The 15,959-nt window shown below is 40.7% G+C and overlaps 1 protein-coding gene across 1 annotated transcript in view; it reads left to right on the forward strand.

The window, feature by feature from the left end:
- dync1li1 (dynein cytoplasmic 1 light intermediate chain 1) overlaps window positions 1-15,959 on the forward strand; it is a 65,371-nt gene that overhangs the window by 30,429 nt on the left and 18,983 nt on the right. The window contains exons 3-7 of the mRNA XM_033039853.1: window positions 5,170-5,367; window positions 9,576-9,669; window positions 11,226-11,361; window positions 13,306-13,417; window positions 15,031-15,090. Coding sequence (XP_032895744.1) covers window positions 5,170-5,367; window positions 9,576-9,669; window positions 11,226-11,361; window positions 13,306-13,417; window positions 15,031-15,090 — 600 coding nt within the window. The remainder of the gene's footprint in view (window positions 1-5,169; window positions 5,368-9,575; window positions 9,670-11,225; window positions 11,362-13,305; window positions 13,418-15,030; window positions 15,091-15,959) is intronic.

The following is a 15,959-nucleotide window of genomic DNA, read 5'->3' on the forward strand; positions in this document are numbered from 1 at the left end:
CTCTTCCCCTCCCTCTCCCCCTCCCTCTCTCTCCCCCTCTCCCCGAGCCAGAAAGTCCCCGTCCCTCAGGCCTGAACCGCACAGCGCATTGTGGGACAGGTGAAGATGGAGGCTCGCCAGTCCTCATTGCCTCCTTGAAGGAGTTTCACATCTTTCTTTCTACTGACTAAACCAAACCCTTGATCCTGTCCCCCCCAGCCTTTTTTCAAAATTTAGCAACTCAAAATAGGGGTTTGTCTTCAACGCAGGTGCGTTTTCATTGCCAGGAAATACGGTAATCGGGTAAGATTAATGAAGTTTTGCAAAAACGTATTTAGCTTCATTTGCCAACTTTTAGCTCACATTCCAAACCGGCCAATGTCTTTCTGTGAACTATTTGTATGCTGTGCATTACTTCCATCATCTACAAATTTGGTTGCTGATATTTGCTTCCGTCTGCCAAGTTATTAACATATGTCGCAGCTCCTGTGTACAGCATTAGGTCCTAGGTTGCCAACCTGAAAATGATCCCACTATATTTACTCTGTTTGCTGTGACCATGGCAATGTGTTATCCAACATAACCTTTTATGAAGCAGCTTGCCAAATGACTTGATTGTCAAATATAATGCTTCTAGTGGTTTCCCGCAGTCGGCTCTGGTCAAGACTTCATCGTATGTTCCTCGTATGTTGCAAAACTTGGCTAATAAAGTATGATTATGATTATGATAGTAACCTTTCCCAAAGCCATAAAATATTAGGAAAGCAGCAAAATGTTATTTTCTGCAAGGGGAATTGAATACAAAGGTAGCAAGCTTATGCTTCAGTGCAATAGGGTATTATTGCGTCCACGTCTGGATTACAAAATGCAATATTGGTCTCGTGATGTTAGATTGGAAGTTACTGCAGTTCAGAAAAGGTTTTCAAGACTAATATATGGAATGCGTGGATTATCCGAAATAAATAATTGGAAGGCTAATCATACATCCACTGAAGTTTAGAAAGCCGATTTTCCTTGAATTGTGCGAGATCCTGTGGCCTCGGGTCAGGGTGAATGTGGGGAGGATATTTTCTTTGAAAGAATCTAGAAATAGGATCTCCAATTTAAATCAGCTGAAGTGGATTTTCTTTTCATCGTGAGGATTGTAAGCTCTTGAAAGAAAGGAGCAAATGTCAGCCACTCAGCCTTTGACCTTGCTCTGCTTTTAAAAACAATTCTCCCTGATCCTATGTCTTAAAACCATGTTCCTTGATTTTCATACTCCTTGATATCCTTTGAGTCTCAAATTGTATCTGCTATCTTAAATATATTCATATTCCACTTGTAAAAGAGAATCTTCCAGATGCACAGTGCACTGTGAAGCAAATTTTCATCTCAATCCTAAATGCCTTGCTGCGAATCCTGACACTGTGACCCTTGTTTTAGACCCACAGCCAGATGAAATATCCTCCTAACATCCAGTCTGTTGAGACCTGTACGAATTTTCAATTTATATTTTAATAAAATCCCCTTTCATTCTTCTAAACTGTAATGAATACAGTCAACCCAATCTCTCTCCGTACAACAGTACTGCTGTCCCAGGAATCAATTAAGTGAATTTTCACTCAACTTTTTTCATAGTAAATATGTTCTTTTTTTTAGTTTAGTTTGGAGAAACAGGCCCTTCGGCCCACCGGGTCTGTGCCAACCAGCGATCCCCGCATATTAACACTATCCTACACAATTTTTACATTTATCAAGCCAATTTACCTACATACCTGTACGTCTTTGGAGTGTGGGAAGAAACCTGAAGATCTTAGAGAAAACTCACGCAGGTCACGGGGAGAACGCACAGACTCCATACAGACAAGCATCCCTAGTCGGGATCGAACCCGGGTCTCCAGCACTGTAAGGCAGTGACTCTACCGCTGCGTCACCATTGTAGGAAAATAAATCAAAACTGCACGCAGTACTTGTGTGTGTCTTATCAATGCCCTGTAGAAGACATCCTTGTTCCTGCTTGCAAAACCTCTTACACTGAAGGCCACGTACCATTTGCAGTCTTAACTGCATGCTGCATCTGCATCCAGAACTGAGGTTATAATCAGATCGCCCATTGTTTTATTGAATAGCAGGAAAGGCCTGAGGGTTTTAGTGGCCTACTGCTTTTGTATATTCTTAAAATAAACCACAACATAATTTGGTTGCAAACTGATTACTTTGTTTTGGAAAGTACCCATATTGTAGAAGAATGAGATTAGAAAAAACAACGGCACATAAATTAATCCAGCGTGGAAACAAGCCCTTCAGCCCACCGAGACCATGCCGACCATTAATCACCCATTCACACCTGTTCCAGGTTATTCTACTTTCCCATCCACTCTCTACACACCTGGGGTAATTTACAGAGGCCAATTAGCCCACATGTCTTTGGAATGTGGGAAGAAACCGGAGCACCCGGAGGAAACCCATGTGGTCATAAGGAGAATGTGCAGTCACAATGCAGACTGCAGTTAAGGTCAGGATTGAACCTGGGACCCTGGCGCTGTGAGCTGTGCCACAATGTCTTCTATAGCAGCTCTATAAACTGTGCCACAATGTCTTCTATAGCCTCTATAAGCTGTGCCACAATGTCTTCTATAGCAGCTCTATAAGCTGTGCCACAATGTCTTCTATAGCAGCTCTATAAGCTGTGCCACAATGCCTTCTATAGCAGCTCTATAAGCTGTGCCACAATGTCACCAAATCATTAATTGATCATTTAATATTTCCACTAGTGGGAGAGTCTAAGAGGTCCTCAGAATTAAAGGACGTTCCTTTAGGAAGGAGATGAGGAGGAATTGCTTTAATTAGAGGATGGTGAACCTGTAGAATTCTTTGCCATAGAAGGCTGTGGAGGCCGTCAATGGATATTTTTAAGGCAGAGATAGATAATTTCTTGATAAGTACGGGTATCAAGGGTTATGGGTAATAGAGAGGATAATGGGGTTAGGAGGGAGAGATAGATCAGCCATGATTGAATGGTGGAGTAGACGATGGATGGGCCGAATGGCCTGATTCTGCTCCTATCACATGATCTTATGAGACTGGAAATGATCACAAGGTTAATATCTGCACTACCAATTAGGGGAATCATGATTGATCATTGTCATTGTCTTTCCTGGTAACCTGTGATTCTCTTGATATTTAAAAATATCTTTATACTCACTGAGACTGTCGATCAGTAGACCTTCTTGTTTAGAGAATTCCAAAGATTTGCTATTCTCTGGGCGAAGAAATATATTCTCATCCGTGTCCCGAATGGTCAAGACTTCTTTTGAGACACTGACCCTTGGTTCCAGACAGGGAAAACATCAATTTTATCAAGTCCATGAGAAATTGTAATATTTCAATAAGATAACGTTACACCTAAACTCAAAGTAGAGGGCCATTCTGTTTAATCTCTCTTCATACAAGAAACCCACAATTCCGATCAACCTGACAAATCTTTATTGCACTCCCCTGTTGCAAAAATATCCTTTCCTTGTTTAGGGAAATCCGAGTCAATCCATGTATTCAAATTGATATCACTGAAGACCCATATAGTTGGGGTGGGCAGTAAAGGCCAATGTACTGTGTGCCTTCCTATTTGCTCCTTGTACTTGCACATTAATTTTTTAGGAAAAAATAGGTGCAGGAGTAGGCCATTCGGCCCTTCGAGCCAGCACCGCCATTCCATATGATCATGGCTGATCATCTAAAATCAGTACCCCGTTCCTGCTTTTTTCCCATATCTCTTGATTCCTTTCGCCCTAAGAGCGAAATTTAACTCTCTCTTGAAAATGTTCATGAGTCATATACAAGGAGGCCTTGGTCCCTCCAAATGCAAACAGCTTTCATTCCCACCTTTTAAAAAATGCTCCGCCTTGATGTTGCTAACAAACCTCAGAATTTCTCCATCACATTCATCAGCATGCCTTTTTACTTTTCACTTTGGTGTTAGTAACTCACTTAAATCTCACTTTGCCCTCCAATCAGTCCACGCTGCCACCTACATTTGATAATATTAATAAAATCATGTATATATTCCTCTTCTTTTAATTATTCATTTACATTGTGAAGAGCCAAACCCTATCACCTCCCAACCCAAAAATAAATATTTGATTTCTACTGTTGTTTATAGAGAGTGGTGAATCTGTGGAATTCTCTGCCACAGAAGGTAGTTGAGGCCAGTTCATTGCCTATATTTATGAGGGAGTTAGATGTGGACCTTGTGGCTAAAGGGATCAGGGGGTAAGGAGAGAAGGCAGGTACAGGATACTGAGTTGGATGATCAGCCATGATCATATTGAATGGCGGTGCAGGCTCGAAGGGCCGAATGGCCTACTCCTGCACCTATTTTCTATGTTTATCTGTATCCACTCTTCTATTACCAGCAGTGTAATGCTTCCAATGCTGTGTAATAATCTCATGAGTGTTACCATAGTGAAAGCTGCCTGAAAGTACACTATAATAAACTAATTTGTCCTTATCTGTTCTGCTTGTTACAGGCTCAAAATATTTTAACAGATTTATCATGATTTCCTCCTTATACACACCCATGTTGACTTTGTCAAGACACGATGTTTTCTAAATGCCTACATTTCCCTTTCATCAGTTTTTTTAAAGTAGTGGTTGCATATGCTACCTTCCAGTGTGTTGGAACTATTCTAAATCAGTGGAATTTTGGAAGATGACAAGCAGTGCATCCATTATCTCCATAGCCACCTCTTTCAATACGTGTCATTCAGGTAATTGGGTTCTGAGGATTTGTTGCCTTTCCCTTCTCTTAACAGGCAGAACACTGATAACACTGATAGATTTTGAGAAAAGTTCAGAGGAAAATATAGTTAGAATTCATGAAATGCTATTATTTAATAGGAGGAACCTTTTTTGTTATAGCTACTTCTCATTTGGTCTATTAATGTTTTATTAATCTACTTGACACCAATATTTTAACTTGATCAATGAAAAAACTGCATCAACAGCACTGAGGTAAGTCTCAATGTGACACCTTTTATATGCAGCAAAATCAGAGTTGTGTTGAGGGGCATGTAAGCAGAAGATGGATTACAGGGAAGGGAGATTTAAATGCTTTGTGAGTCGGCATAGAGTTAATGGGCTGAATGGCCTACTGTATCATGTAAAATGAGAAATAAAAGATGGTACTAATTTGGTGCCTGATAATTTATTTACTTCCCATTTCTTGTTCCATTTACAGTAGTGAGACAGTTTCAAGAATACGAAGAGCCAGATAAAGAAACACCAGTATCTCCACAGAGAAGAAGTATGGTTTCACAAGAAACAAATGAAGAAAGTGTGGTCTTGCCTCTGGGCACGAATACCCTTACACATAATCTTGGCATTCCAGTACTAGTAGTTTGCACCAAGGTATGTCCATGAAAATATTCACCTGATAAATATTAACTTGAGTAACTTACAGAGCTGGTCCTTTTTCCAACTGAAACATTTTGACTTGAGAAAATACTTGCATGTAAAGAGTTCTTCAGATTGGAGGAGGTGAGGAACTGCAGATGCTGGTTTACAAAAAAAGACAAAATATTAGAGTTCAGTCTGAAGAAAGGTCTCAACCTGAAACGTCACCTATCCACATTCTCCAGAGATGCTGCCTGACCTGCTGAGTTACTCCAGCACTTTGTCTTTTTTTGTACCTTCATCTGCAGTTCCTTGCATTTCCTCTAGCTACATTTTAATACAACCAAGTTAAATGCAACCTTGGGAAACCAAAATAAGATGTAACACAACCCGGTCTGCTTTCTATGGAAACCGATGATAACATTATTAACATATATAAAAATAGATTGATCTGAACTTTTCAAGCCTGTTGCAAAACGCAATATTTTTATTCACACATGTATTTTCAAGCTCGCATGTATTTTCTAAAATATTAAATTCTGATGAAAACTATAATTTTCATTTTGGCCATAAATAAACATGAACAACAATGAACTACTTAGCCCTTTGGTCTGTCCAATTATTCAACATAATCATGGCTGTTCATCCACATCAGTCCCACAATCTTTCTCTCCAAAGCCCTTGAATCCTCTAGCTTTAAAAAAAATACCTACTCCTTCAGGAATATATTTAACAACGGCTTCTGAGAGGTGAATTCCACAAGTTCACCATTTTCTGAAGAAATCTCTCCTGATTTTGGTTCCAAATGACATTCCTTGTCTCAAAGTTGTGACCCTTCATAGAAGCATAAAAAATAAGTGCAGGAGTGGGCCATTAGGTACTGCACTCCCTCAATAGCAATAATGTCCTTCCTCAAATTAGGAGACCAAAATTGCACACAATACTCCAGGTGCGGTCTCAACTGCAGTAGGACCTCCCTGTTCCCAAAGTCAAATCCTCTCGCAATGAAGACCAACATGCCATTAGCTTTCTTCACTGCCTGCTGTACCTGCATGCTTACTTTCAGTGACTGATGTACAAGCACACCCGGGACTCGTTGCATCTCACCTTCTCCTAATCTGACACCATTCAGATAATAATCTGCCTTCCTGTTCTTGTCACCAAAGAGGATAACCTCACATTTATCCGCATTATACTGCATCTGCCATGGTTCTGCCCATTCACCCAACCCGTCCAAGTCACCCTGCAGTCTCATAGCATCCTCCTCGCAGCTCACACTGCCACCCAGCTTTGTGTCATCCTCAAACTTAGAGATGTTACGTTTAATTCCCTTGTCTAAATCATTAATATATATTGTAAACAACTGGGGTCCCAGCACAGAGCCTTGTCGCTGCCTGCCATTCTGAAAAGGATCCGTTAATTCCTACTCTTTGCTTCCTGCCTGCCAACCAGTTCTCTATCCTTGTCAATACCCTACCCCCAATACCATGTGCTCTAATTTTGCACATTAACCTCTTGTGTGGGACTTTGTCAAAGGCTTTCTTAAAGTCCAGATACACCACATCCACTGGCTCTCCCTTATCCATTCTACATGTTACATCCTCAAACAATTCCAAAAGATTAGTCAAGCATGATCACTGCTTTCCAAATGCACTGCTATAACATCTTTAATAATCGACTCCAGTATCTTCCCCACTACCGATGTAAAGCTAACTGGTCTATAATTTCCCGTTTTTCTCTCTCCTTTGTTAAAAAGTGGAGTTACATTGGCTACACTCCAATCCACTGGAACTGATCCAGAGTCGAGAGAACATTAGAAAATGACCACCAATGCATCCATGATTACTTGAGCCAACTCCTTGAGTACTCTGGGATGCAGACCATCTAGCCCTGGGGATGTATCTGCCTTCAGTCCCAACAGTTTACCTATCACCATTTTCTGACTAATGTGGATTCCCTTCAGTTCCTCCCTCCCACTAGATCCTTGGTCCCCTAGTATTTCCAGGAGATTGTTTGTGTCTTCCTTAGTGAAGACAGAACCAAAGTACTCGTTTAACTGTTATGCCATTTCCTTGTTTCCCAATATAAATTCACCTGTCTCTGACTGTAAGGGACCTACATTAGTCTTCACTAATCTTTTCCTTTTTATAAACCTATTGAAACTTTTAGTCATTCTGGACTTTCTAGCCATAGGACATATACTGTATCCTGGCAAATTCTGTTAGAAATGTTATAGGTTTTTATACAATTACCTCTAATTCTGAACTGCATTGAGTGTAAGCCTAACCAACCCAATTCTTCCTTTATATCGATCGTGTCATAGCAGGAATCAAGCTAGTAAGCCTCTATTGTATTTCTTCCATGTCAAATAAGGAAATAAAAGCTGCAAGCACAACTCCATATGGAATCTCATCAAGTCTCAGTTCATGTGCAGCAAGATATTCTGACTCATGTCCTCAAAGCACGGTAGAGTGGCTGTCTTGCAATGATGGCTACCAAACGGTTTGCTGATCTGAATGTATGCTTTCAGCTACTGATGTACAAGATCACCCAGATCTAGTTGAGCCTTCCCTTTTCCTAATTTATCACAATTCAGATGACCAGTTTGAGATTGGTAGCCATTCCACCAATTTTCAATTCATAACTCAATTCTGCAAACTTTAATTTGGCACACTAATCTCTTTTGTGGGACTTTATGGAAGTCCAATGTATCAAGTAAGTCGCCTCTCCCTTACCTATTTTACTCGGTCCATGTTAACTGCCGATTTGCTCTCCGCATACTTGCCCAAGTTCCCATATTGAATGCTTTCAAACTAATTTCTGTATACATGTACACATTGAGGAACCACTCAATGTATGTACAGATGTATCTTATTTTAAATACCACTGCCTAGAAGCATTTGAAAGTCTAATGCTTATAATACATGTTAATGCTTTAGAGTATGATTGGGCATAGGCATGAAATCTGTGCCCAATATCCCTCATGAATAACGAAGATCCTAAAAAGAACCATTAGGTTTGTTAAGCCTGATTTCCCTTTCCTAAACCATGCTGACTTTACCCAGGTCCAATAAGGTTTAACAAATGTTCTCCTACTGCACTTTTTTTATAGTAGATTTGAGAATTTCTCCTATCCTGATATTGTGGTTGCTGGTCTGTAGTTTGTGATTTGTGATCTATTATAAACCCATTGACTCCCACAGTTATCTTGACTGCACCTCTTGCAAGGATACCCCCCCCCCCCTCTCTCAATTTCTCTGTCTCTGCTGCATCTGCTTCCAAGATGAAGCTGTCTAGTCCAAGACATCCAAGATGTCTTCTTTCTTATGTGAATGTGGTTTCCCCCTGCTCTTGGAGATGGATCCCTCACCCATGCCTCCTGTGTCCTGCAGTTCTCCAATGCACACCCCTCTACAGAACAAGGATATAATTCCTTACCTTGCACCCTATCAGCCTCTGCATCCAACATGTTATTCACTGACAGTTCAGCTACCTGTAATATGATCCCACCACTAATGCCATCTTCCCATCTCCAACCCTTTCCGCTTTCAGTAGGTAGCACTTCTTCCACAACTCCTTGGTTCACTCATTCCTTCCCACCCAAACCATCCCCTCCCGAGATACTTTCCCCTGCAACAGCAGGGGAAGTAGCAGGGCAGTGAACAGGTTAAAGGACCGAAGGTTGGACCATAGAGAAAACAATTTTGTTTAAAACATTATTCTGTTCTTAAATCTACCTATTAATTTAAGCTCTCTTGGATAGTTCCTTTAGTTTGGAACCTTGACATTAAACATTATGCTCTAGAACCCAGAAAAATAGTAAGTCAAGCTTTAATTTTGCAGTTGATATTTGCTTATGACATCAAAACTTGTTCAATATTTGCAAATATACTTTCATCCGAGCTTTCAGTCTCCTTTTGATGCAAATAATTCAATTAAGTGAAATGCACTCTTCAGGGCATTGGGATACTTCAGCATTAACATGTCACTCTTGTGTTGTTATTGCCTGGATAGCCTTCCAAGAACGTGTACGGCCATTGCCATTTTGTTTGTTGGAATCCTGTCTCTTTCAAGGTAGAGAAATAATTTGTTAAGCTGTTAACAAATTCAAGGAATGGCTAGATGAATGGGTGACTCGATTTTAACTCCTTTCAAAATAGTTACCAGTTCATACTCGACAGAGCTAGTTTAACAGTTGGGTGTATTTTATCTTGTATCTGCAGTGTGATGCAATTAGTCTACTGGAAAAGGAACATGATTACAGAGATGAACACTTCGATTTCATTCAGTCACACATTCGAAGATTTTGCCTACAGTGTATCCTTTTCAATCTTCATGCCTGAGTGCACTCAAATAGTATTTGTCGATCTAAGTAAAACAATTTTTTAAATAACATTTTGAACTGGCTTTCAATTAAGTAGCGAGCAAAAAACAGCTAACTAGTCCAACAATGTTATTTAATGGTTTAAAATGTCTTCTGGGGCCAAAACATGTACATTTTATAATGAAGACGATACTTGGATTGGGAGGGGAGGGGATTAAATAAAAATGTCATAATGTATAATCCTAAAATGGATTTGATTATGTATTCCAAACCTCTGTTTGGAAAAATTCCAGACACCATTTGGTAGTTTTAAAACATGGACATTGGTTAAGAAACCATAATTTATTAATTTTAAATGAAGAAAGCATACTAAAGGCCTATCTTGGGAAATTACATCAGCATTAGCTAAGGCTGCAATAATTAAATTTTAAGAATGGCTGCTATCATCCTCTTAATCACATTCTCAAGTATATAGACAAAATGCTGGTGTAACTCAACAGGACAGGCAGCATCTCTGGAGAGAAGGAATGGGTGACGTTTCGGGTCGAGACCCTTCTTCAGACTCTAAAGAATGATCTCGATCTGAAACGTCACCTATTCCTTCTATCCAGAGATGCTGCCTGTCCTGCTGAGTTACTCCAGCATTTTGTGTCTATCTTCAATGTAAACCAGCATCTGCAGTTCCTTCCTCCACAAGTATATAATTTTACTAGTAATTTATTAGATATCAACTTTGTTAGCTAGGTCAGTATTTAAAGGCCATCTGCCTTTGCTCTTGTAGTTAGCTGCTATCTTGAATTGCTACAATCCTTCAAGTAAAGTGCTGTTGGGGCCGGATGGATCGGGATAGGCGGCAGCAACATCCTTGTGGTAAGCTCTATGTGGAAGTTGGAAGTGGCGGTCTTGTCCGATTCCTGCTTCTCTCCACCTCCCCTCCCCCCCCTCCCCACGTGGAACAGCAGAGAAGTCCCATCCCTGCTACCTATCAAGGAAATTCACCTCCCTCATCATGACTGCAGTCTACATCCTGCCCCAGCCAGGCATTCTGCTAGCACTGGAGGGACAACAAACCATGATCAACAAACACCAGGTGACGTACCCTGATGGCTTCATCATACCCCAGGACTTCAATAGAGGATCAGACAACTGCTGCTACTCTTATCAGAGACATCGATCACTCCCTTCCTTGCTGTAAGCAGGCATGGACAATTTATCTTTGTTTGAAGAATTATAAATAGTATTGAATCATCAATGAACATCCCTACGCTAAACCTTGTAACAGAAAGAACGTCAATTATGAAGCAGCTGATCATGGAGGGGCTTTGAGACACTGCCCTGAGAAATTCCTGCAATAATGTCCTGATGGTCGACCTAACCAATCACAGCCTGTGCAATGTCATGCTGTACTAAGTTCTGAGCTACTATTTGTGTGAGTAGCTTTGCAATTTGAAGCTGCCTACCAACATTCCAGACACTTAATTGCCATATTTTGAGCATGTCTATGTCATGGGATGCTATTATGTTAACTTCCTTAATGTGGATGTTTTAGATGGTGCTGCACTTATTTATACTTCAATAAAGGAAAATAAAAATATTGATTTAATGTATAAGTATCTTGTCCATAAGTTATATGGATTTCCGTTCCATTCACCGGTGCTGGTTGTAGAAAAGGATGCAGTATTTATGTAAGTTTGATTTTGAATTATAGCATATTTTTACTCACAAATGCATTGTGAATGTAAAACAGCATTCCATTTGTTTATTACAAATTGATTTTTTAAATTTCAATTCTAGCTTCAGTTTTTTAAATATGTTTTCTCCTCTTTAACTCGAGTAGTATTTTAAATGAGCCATCATATTTAATTGTATGCTAAACATCTTAATATTACATGCTCTATCACAGGCTCACTTATTTTTTTTATTGTTTGTATGGTGGAGTAATAATGGTTGATCCTATAAAAAAATAAGCATTGATCCATACCTGGTGTATTCATATCAATTGTTTAACATTTCAAATCAAGGAGTTCAATTTTGAGGTTGTCTTCCCTGTATATACCTGACAACTAAGATGTATTCCTTATTGAAACACAAACACTGGGATGAACATAGAAAATACTGGAAGTATTAGCTTGCCTTGAAATGCAAACTGGTATTTTATCAATAGTTGGATATTGGAAATTCTAGCTTTGTTATCATTTTAATGTTGTTTTATTTCATGTTGAATTTACACACTAATAGTTTAATCCATCGAACATAATTTTGTAATATGAATTAAAATGACAAAAGTAGATTTTTGTATAAAATAAGCAAACCATCCCTGAAGTATTTTATTGAACAAATGAATTACAAATTTTCTCATATAAACTTTGCAGACATATTGAATGACTAACTGATATACTTTCCAATGCCACTTCAAACTTTTTCAAGAAGATATGTTGAAGATCAGGCAGTATAGTTATGTTAATTTTCCTGATATTTTAATTTTCTGTTCAAGTGATTGATTACAGCACATTTTCTATTTTCATCCCAGAGTTCATGGTGTTCTAATTGCTTCATGAATATTATTAGTTCTCATTTTCTCCCAATTTTTTTACGGTCTGGGAGGAATTTAAATATGTTACCACAACAAATATACCTCACATAATTGACTTAGCATTGTATCTTTATACAAAATAAGAATGTTTAAAGGACTGTTAGTTTCATTTTCGGACATCCGGTGGCGCTCTAAGCTGGCTGCCTCCGCCTTCAGTCTGGTATCTTTTTTATTTTTTGTTATGTTTAAAGTATGTTTTTTGTTTTTTTTGTGTTGTTTTATGTGGGGGGGGGAAGAGGGTATGGTAAGGGGGAAACCATCCTTCAGTCGCTTCCTGGAGAGGATGCAACTATTATTCGAGTCGCCCCCCCCGGCGCGGCCTTTCCTGCCGGGACCGACCAGAGCTCCAGCAGCGGCGGAGCAGTGCTGGATACATCGCGGAGCGGGCGATACCTCACCTGGGATCGCCGTTTCGAGCTCCGGAGTGTTGGGCCCTCTGCATCGACATCGCTGCGCAGTGGTTCGCGGTGCTCCCAACGCGCGCGGCGCTGACCAACATCGCGAAGTCCTGCGACCCGTTGTCGGGGGTCGCCAGCATGAATCTCCGCCCAGCTCGGCCTGTGGACTTTGGGAGTCGCGGACTCTGGTGGGAGGTGACCGATTTAGAGGTCCGGGCCGCTGAGGATGTTCTCCCATTCGACGTCGAGATTCCATCATTCCCGGTGAGAGGGCCTGAACATCGGGCCACCCGTAGCGGTGACTACGGGGTGCTCGGGAGCCCCCGACCACGGGGGAACATCTGGGAAGATCAGCGAGGAGGTGGACTGGACTTTGGTTCCTTCCCTCACAGTGGGGAACTTTGGTGCCGCTGTGGGGATGTTTGTTTGTGTCGTGGACTTCTGTATTTTATGCTTTTTTTAATTTTTATATGACTAAGGAAAATTGCATTTCGTTGTGTCTTATGAGATAATGACAATAAATTGAATCCAATCCAATTTTGTGCCATTCATGGTCTTTGTATATGTTAACATTTTCATTTGGGATCATTCTTGTTATTGCTTTGGTGATTGTTTCAAATCAGTTATATTTTCTATAGTCCTGCAGGATGGGACAATGAAAAGAAAATAGGAATTTTGCATGAAAACTTCCAGTCATTAAAAGCTGATGACAAATTTGAAGATGGCATTATGAAGCCTCCAGTAAGAAAGGTATGTTTTCCGCATTTTATCAGATACTAAATCACTCTAGTGTGGTGGCATACAAGGAACTAGATTAAAGGATTTGTTATGCTACATTCTTAAAATATTGTGCTATCATCTCATTTATATTGCCTTAATTTGCAAGTCTGCCTGATTTTCGTTCATAATGATAGTGCATTACCAACAATGCACCAGATTTTTAATATTTTAAGATTCTAATGCACTGTTGCAGTTCTCTAACAAACTGCTTTATCTAGATAAGTAGTAATTATTTGCAGTGTGCTGTTGACCTTCCATTTCTAATTTGGTTGTGATAAGAGGTAAAATCTTTCCATCTGCCTACCACTGGAAGATGGGGTCTTGCTAAGGCCAGCTCATAATATTTGTGTTGGTCACATCAATGGATTGATCTCTGACTTTGGAGGATGGGCAAATAAAATGTTCCATTTCTAAACGAACATGCCCTTTTAGAGTTACCGTATTTCCCGGCAATGAAGATGCACCTGCGTCAAAGATGCACCCCCATTTTGAGTTGCTAAATTTTGAATAAAGGCCTGCGAGACATAGAATTTCTCACGCTCAAAAATAAATAAATAAATAAAAGTAGAGAGAGTGACAGTTCAATTTTCTAAGGCTTCCAGATCTCCTCCATTCTGAATGACTGAATGGGTGGGGGGTGGAGGGTGACGGCAGGTGGAGAGATGGTAGGAAAAACGGGAGTGCTCAGGAACTAGGAAATTCAAACATAAGGATCAGTAGTGCCAAAACAGGAGCGGCCGCCGGGACCAGACAGCATCCCCGGACCGGCAGAAGGCGCTGAGGTGGCGGCAGGTTCCGCTGTCCAGTCCTGGCGGCCACTCGCAGCCACCCGAGCTACTTCCCTCCCCGGCGGCAGTCCTAATTTAAGGTTTTGCGCGAAGCAGCTGAAGTGATCGAGGCCGACGAGCGGCAGGAGAGAGGTGTTCAGACGGAGAGCACTGCCAGAAGTGAGCGGGCTGGCAGAAGGCGCTGATGTGGCGGCCGGTTCCGCTGTCCGGTCCTGGCAGCCGGTCGCAGTCACCCGAGCTATTTCCCTTCCCGGCCACAATGTGTTGACTCAGCGCCTGGAGCATCGCGGCAGCGATGAGTGAGTTGCTGGCATGATCGCCGACCCCCTCCTTCTCAACGCTCCTGCCCGTGCTGACACGGGCTAGATTCCCCACACGCTGTGACAGGAACTTCCCCACCCCCCCAGCGGCGCTGTTCTTTTACAGCCGCTTCCCACTTTACAGCCACATCCCATCAGCTGCCAGCAATGAGGGATGGACTTGGCTATCAAGAACGATGTTGCTGTAGTGAGGGGATAGCCAAGTCTATCTTTCTTGGCTAACAACCTAACCTTCGGCCTCCAAGACGCGGGTAAATTTTCGTGCCTTATTTTGGTGTAAAAAATATCGTCATCAATGCCGGGCAATACGGTATATACAAAATCTAAAATTTGATGTAATAGAAAATGTTACGATTTAATTGAAGTAAAAGCATTTTACAGTTATTGTATTCCAACATGCTCTATAAATCTAAAAAATATCTACCAAGGTGCATTACTGCATGCCAGCCAATATAACTGTCTGTTTTTCTTGCAGTTTGTACATGAAAAAGAAATCTTATCAGAAGATGATCAAGTTTTTCTTATGAAACAACAGGTAAAATATTTAATATTCAAGCAGCACTAACTATAGTACTAGAAATCTAAAATAAGAATGGAATATCCTGGAAAAAAAATCTGGCCACAGCTGTGATGATAGAGTAACAATGCGGTGAATCTCCTCTACCCCTTCCTACATATTGGCATTCTCCATTCAACTGGCTGACCAAAACTGTGCACAGTATTCTAAGTGGTCACTAACAACTTATACAGCTGCATCTTGATGTAACAACTTATGTCCTCAATACGCTGACAGATTAAAGGCAGGCGTGACAAATGCCTTCTTCACCACCCTGTACACCCGACTCGCCACTCTTAGCAAACCCTGCACCACTACTCCCACATCTCTGTTTGGCAACAATGTCCAGGGCTCCACCATTTACTGTGCAGGTCTTGCCTTGGTCTGACAAACCAAAATACAAAACCACACTTGTCAGAGTAAAAGCCCATTTACCATTCCTTCGCCCATCTTCTCAACTGATCAGGATCGTGGTGCAAACTTGCATCTTCTTCCCCATTATCAACTGATGTCATACAATTTTGGTGTTATCTGCAAATTTACGACATTGTTATCTACATTGTCATCCAAATCATTCATGTAGTTAACCAAAAAAAATGGGCCCAACATTGACTCCTGCTGTTCCCCTGATTTTCCAATCTGAGAAAACAATTGTCTCATGTAGGACATCCTGTAGTGTAAAATATTGGACCTAGAAAATTTATATCTATATCTGTCTTTAGAATAAAATGGAACCTCTCTAATGTTTTCAGTTGGATATGTACAGCCTGAGCTGTACTTTCACATGGACCAAGAATTTTTTTTGGTCAATTAAAATGGGTTGAGATATTAATTTGAGCAACATACAT

The sequence above is a fragment of the Amblyraja radiata genome, chromosome 2 (assembly GCF_010909765.2).
Source record: "Amblyraja radiata isolate CabotCenter1 chromosome 2, sAmbRad1.1.pri, whole genome shotgun sequence".
Taxonomy (NCBI): domain Eukaryota; kingdom Metazoa; phylum Chordata; class Chondrichthyes; order Rajiformes; family Rajidae; genus Amblyraja; species Amblyraja radiata.